Below are 6,000 nucleotides of genomic sequence, written 5' to 3'. Positions count from 1 at the left end.
ACATTGCTCCAAAACTAAATCTTTATTACTTTCTAGATATACATTGCCTACAGTGAGAGGAAAGGACTATAATTCTTTGATTTCTTTCTGATTACATAGTGCCTGCTTTGAGAGGAAAGGACTATGGGAAGACAAAGATGCGGTATCCTGACTATACTGAAACTCAATCAGGTCTCCAGTATAAGGTCACTTATATGAGCTATACATAAGGAACTCAATCATGTTTTTTCATGCATAGGCTGGCCTGGATTTTGATTGAGTCTAACAAACATGCAGGATTTGAGAGTTGGAAGTGGTCCCACTCCGAAGATCGGAGATACAGTGGTGGTAAGCCTGTGGATGGCCTACTCAAATTTATCTCTTACACTTCATTTGTTTGTTTCAATGTCCGGTTTTAAGCTAGAATAACTGCAGAGACCAATTAGGCTTATTAATAAATAGACTTGGCGGAGTCTTTAAAGTTGGGCCAAAGAAGTTTCTTTATGGTCTCTAAACATTTGGCCATTTCAAATGGAAATTTTGGAAAATTCACATTTTACTGTTTTTCATTGGACTTAGCAACTTACCTTCAAGGAAGCAGTTGAGATAGCTGCTGTTCCAAGCTTGCATTAATCTGAGTATGTATCTTTAACAACTGAATTTAGGTTGACTGGGATGGTTACACAATAGGTTATTATGGTCGCATATTTGAAGCTCGTAACAAGACGAAAGGTGGTTCTTTTGAGGTACTAATCCAGCTTAAATATATAGTCAAATTAGCGATTCTTGCACAGTTTTAGGTGACAATGGTTCATTATGCTGCAGGGGGGTGATAAGGACTTCTTCAAATTCAGAGTAGGATCTCAAGAGGTGAGCTTTTTTGATAAGCATCTGATTCTCTCCAGACAATGGTGATTTAATTATAGTTTTATATGCCTAAATTCCTGGTTTTAAAACCATGTTTTGAAATTGCATTATGTTTCAGTAAATGTTTTTTAGTTAGTCATGCATTTGGTGACGTCATAAATTATACTGATTCCACGAAACTTGACTGTTACACTTGTCTTTTTTCCTGGTACTTTTTGAGGCTGTAAGAAAGGTTTCTAGCAGAGTTTGTGTTTATCATATGTTCAGGTCATACCGGCATTCGAGGAAGCTATTACTGGGATTGCACTTGGAGGTATCAGAAGGTGATATAACTCCCCTCTATTTAACTTTAGTTTACCATTAATGTTTCCTTAAGAAAATTATTGAAAAAATGGACTTTTGAGCATCAAGTTTTGCTAAATTGTGACTTATTTCTGCCTTTGTAATACAAAGGGTGTTAAAATATCCACCTTTCGTCCCTTAAAACTATGGTATCACTGTTGGAATTAGACATAGATTATCGAACTGATAGCTCATCTTGAATGATTCTATATTCTCGTAAATGGCCTCGACTTGAATATAGTTACCTGATGAGCATAAGTGCTTCAAAGTATGGTAGTTGAGTCTTCACAGGTGATGTTGATCTCTTATCTATATGGTCAATGTGGTCTCCCGTTGTATGCTAGATTTAGTTATAGTTAACTGAGATAGTATTCCTAATTTAGGGGCATTTCGGATTAGCTAATATTTTCCTATCCATGTAAGTTTTTTAGGTACCTTAAATGAGTAGATCTCCCAGGATATAAAAGGAGTTAATTGTTGAACTACCTATCAAAGTCTTTGAATCTAGTTTCCAATGTAACAAAAGAAGGATAACATTCTTAAATGTCTGTGTAGCCTCCCAATCATAAGTGTGGCGTGTTACACACCCATAAGTAGGACTCTACTAGATACCACTTCATAGATATCCAAGGACACATGAACCTAGTTGGGATGCGACAACAATGTCGCATTTCATTGTCATTTCTACTACATGGCTTTTGTATTACTGTTTTTGCACCGAGGAAGATATCGTGTATTCTCCATTTCATTTTCTCCTTGCAATATCGCAGAATCATAGTTCCTCCGGAGCTGGGATACCCCGATTATGACTATGATAAGAAAGGTCCAAGACCAACAACATTTTCGGTAACTTCAATTCCTTGTAAAACAGTGTTCTATGGCGCGCAGATCCTTTTTTTCTCATCAAAAGTTCCTTCCTTACATTTTCCAGGGACAAAGAGCTTTGAGTTTTGTGCTGAGGAACCAAGGATTGATTGATAAGACACTCCTGTTTGATATTGAACTTCTCAAAATCATACCAAATTGAAGTTCCTTTTTGCTCAGTTTTCGCCATGACAAGATTAACTTCCAGTAGGATGAAAGGAGTATCAAGACTGATCATTCCTTATAGAGGTTTAAGATCAAACACATCAAATTGTTGAAAGATTGATTTTGAAAAGCACTGTAGTAACAATGATGGGGTGTAAGGTATTGTTGATGTAACAACATCCCTTGTGTTCATAGATATTTGACTGTTTCTTGTGAAAGTGATCCTTCAAGATATCTTCTTCTCTGGTTTGTGAATAAGATAGTTGATTACTGTACTTTGGAGAGGGGTTTTCGAAATTTTATTATTGCAAGAGCACATGATTACTTACTAGTTAGTAAGTGTAGATGAAATTTGAATTGGTTTGAGTAGTTTGATGAAATGACGATAGTTGAGCAACTTTTTTTTTTGTTACAGAACAAAGAAAAGTGAGTTTATGAGATAGTTACTTTTGGTGAAATGACAATATATAGTTGTCAGGAAACAAAAAAAAAAGCGAGTTTATGAGATAAATTACTTTTGGTGAAATGACAATATATAGTTGTCAGAAAACAAAGAAAAGTGAGTTTATGAGATAATTACTTTTGGTGAAATGACAATATATAGTTGTCACAAAACAAAGAAAAGTGAGTTTATGAGATAATTGAAAAGTGACTTTCTGAAATAATTATCATATTGAGTGAGAAATGAAAGATGCACACAAACTCTGTTATAATGTCCTAAAGTTTTGTAGGAAGCAATAGTGTGATGAAGTTATAAACTGAACTTCAAAATGCATTTTACTGTTTACTTTTTCGAGGTAGCATACATAGATTATACATTTGGGCCTTTAACACTGGGTTGAAAGCCCAATAACCCCAATTGAAAGATGAAGCAGGAAACTACCAACTATATTATTTGGCAGAAACAACAGCATTAAATAAGTTTGACAAATTGCTTACTTACATTTTTTGGCTTCTTTTATGGTTCCAAAATAAATGATCCATGTGTTGGTTGGGGGCTTCATGGATCCCCTCATTTAATTTTCAATCCTCCTTTTTATTCTTCTCAATTTAAGTCATCTAGTCAAACTCTTTTTTCCACACTCTAAGAGCTTATTGGTCATGTAGGTAATTGAGTATAAATGACAAAGGTAATTACACTATCCAATTATTAGGAGGGGCTGACTAATTCAACTGATTACTTTTTAATTTTTAATTTTATTTTTTCATCTGGTATTTAATATCCGTATTGGAATCTGACTATTCTGATTTGTGCTATGTGGAGCCCATTCGGAGGAAAACACTTCTTGCCAATGATTTTTTCATATCAGGAATCGAATCCAAAATCTCTAGTTAAGGGGGAATAATATCATCCAATACATCATATCCTTTGGTGGTGACGCTTATACATACTAACAAAGATATGTTGTGTATTCACATAATGACATACTTATATTAAACTAGTTACAAAAATTTTGTGTTGTGCACGGATCCAATATTTGTTTATAAATTTATTTTTTAAGTGGTGTTAATTAAACAATATTAAATCATCTTATTAAGTATAAAATAAATAATGATAAATATTATTAATATTGATAAGTTTTAAATGACACTGATTAAATGATTTTAAAATTTTGTCCTAAAATAAATGATGATATATATATTTGTGTGTTAGTAAATCATCTCATTCTTTTTTCACGCAAAACTAATTTGAAGAGGCTCATTGGGATGTCCATAATTAAAGTGTTTTTCTTACCGTTGATTTTTTATTCAATGTAGTTATAAAATTTACACAAATATTATCATCGACATTCAAAATACTATAGCTATAACTAAACGATATAAATTTAAAGCTAAAAGATACAACTAAAGCGGGTCCAATAATTTCGAAAAAACTAAACACTAATTAAACTAAAATAAAATAAGAATATACCTTTTTAAATATTTTCAAAAATACCCGTGCTAAAGCATATACGTTGACGAAAACATGTCTGCTTCAGCCTCAAACTTCTCTCTTATATAATAAGAGAAAAATATTTTCAAAAATATCATTGCTGAAGGAAGCACATCAACGAAGACGTGCTTGCTTTACTCTTATATAATAAGAGAATGTATTTTTATAGGACTTGCATTTATAATGCTAATATAATAGTAATAGTTAGTAGTGTAGTAGAAAGTAGCAAGTGCTGACTCATAAATCCTTCAAAAATAGGCTCAATAAATGAATTGATTGAGAAGTACATTTACTTCCTATCTACCTAACAAACTGGCAATATCTGTCATGAAAAAGATGACTTAACATTTTTTTGGTTTTATTTACTACTATATACATCACTACTATTTGGACTTTTAAAAGTCATCACTAAACTTTTTGTTGTTAATCAAAATTCCAAGGTATGTTACTTAAAATGCTATTTTGGTGTTGTTTTTTTTCCATGATCATAAAAATGTTCAAATATTCTTATGAAGTTATAATCTTTTTATCTTATGGTAATTCAAGTATGTTGAGTGTTAAAAATTTTCTTGTATATGACACTATTTATTTGAGTTGTCAAAGTCATTCTTGAATTTTTCTATAACAACAGACTATGGCTCAATTCCAAGACTGTGAGTCTAGAAGTTTCTGATCAGATGAAAATGAGGCAAGTGGTAACATGTTTTACATTAGGTCTTAAGGCGGATCTAAGGCAGGTTCTGTGATTTTGGTGAACTCATTGCTTTCAGCTCGAACTATGTAGATATGTACAAGAAAACTTTGAAATGTTTATGTAGAATAAGATCACATTATTTCGTTGTCATTACTCTTCGTTCCTCTATATGTATGTTGTGTACTGCTCTCCATATCACATTATTTCATTGTTGTTACTGCTCTCATTTCTGTTTTCCCTTATTCAAACTGCTCGGAAATGCTTTATTTTAAGCCGAGGGTCTATTGGAGACAACCTCTATATCTCTACGAGGTAGGTGTAAGGTCTGCATACACTGTACCCTCCTCCGACTCTGCTTGTGAGATTACACTGGGTATCTTGTTGTTGACTCTAGATCCTGAATTCGTTTTTGTATAATTTGGACTCTAGGCAATGAAGGAAATATAGGTAGGATGTTATTCTACCTAAGTCTTTCCAAATCTTGACATTATAATCCTTACCATAGTATTATGTGTGTACATTCAGAGACGGATCTTGGACCGTCCTATGATTTAACTGAACTCGTTACTTTCAGCTCTAACTATATACAGTAAAACTTTGAAATGTTTATATAAAACAAAATCACACTCGTTCTGAACTCACAGACACTAGGCAATGGAGGAAAGCTTGTAGGATGTTAAAGTCACACTCGTTCTGAACTCATCGACTCTAGATACATTAGACTCTAGGCAATGGAGGAAATCTTGTAGGATGTTATTCAACTAATTCTTTCGAAATCTTGGCATAAGTCTTACAAGCTTTCTCTTTTTCAGTTTCAGTGTTGGTGTATATGAAGTGTGTGCGATAAAGAAAGAAGGCAGAGGAGGGAGCTTGTAGAGTTGAAAGGATGGGAAGTAAAGAAAGGGAAATCAAATCACCCGAAGTTCAGTTAGGAGGGAATTCTACTCCAAAACGGGGTTCAAAGAAACTCGGAATCTACTTCCTTGAATCGGATGATAGGAGAACAGCTTTCGGACGTGGTTATAGTGGTGGAGTAGGAGGAGCTACTCCTGTGAATATCCATGGGAAGCCTATTCCGGATATAAACAAGACGGGTGGCTGGATAGCTGCCTTGTTCATTTTCGGAAATGAAATGGCTGAGAGAATGGCTTACTTT

At 33.7% G+C, this 6,000-nt stretch overlaps 1 protein-coding gene across 2 annotated transcripts in view; it reads left to right on the top strand.

Annotated features, from left to right (window-relative positions):
* LOC125844751 (peptidyl-prolyl cis-trans isomerase FKBP19, chloroplastic) overlaps nt 1-2,449 on the top strand; it is a 4,591-nt gene extending 2,142 nt beyond the window's left edge. The window contains exons 4-10 of one of the 2 annotated variants that reach the window (XR_007444167.1): nt 100-185; nt 277-327; nt 645-725; nt 805-849; nt 1,067-1,169; nt 1,959-2,034; nt 2,120-2,449. Coding sequence is in view for 1 of the 2 variants with exons in the window: in XM_049524084.1 (XP_049380041.1) it covers nt 100-185; nt 277-327; nt 645-725; nt 805-849; nt 1,114-1,169; nt 1,959-2,034; nt 2,120-2,215 (491 nt within the window). In the remaining variant the exon portion in view is untranslated. The remainder of the gene's footprint in view (nt 1-99; nt 186-276; nt 328-644; nt 726-804; nt 850-1,066; nt 1,170-1,958; nt 2,035-2,119) is intronic. The other variant, XM_049524084.1, reaches the window with a different exon arrangement.
* Nucleotides 2,450-6,000: the final 3,551 nt, after the last annotated feature.

This window comes from Solanum stenotomum, chromosome 11 (genome assembly GCF_019186545.1).
Source record: "Solanum stenotomum isolate F172 chromosome 11, ASM1918654v1, whole genome shotgun sequence".
Taxonomy (NCBI): domain Eukaryota; kingdom Viridiplantae; phylum Streptophyta; class Magnoliopsida; order Solanales; family Solanaceae; genus Solanum; species Solanum stenotomum.
This window is presented reverse-complemented; position numbering and strand designations above follow the sequence as displayed.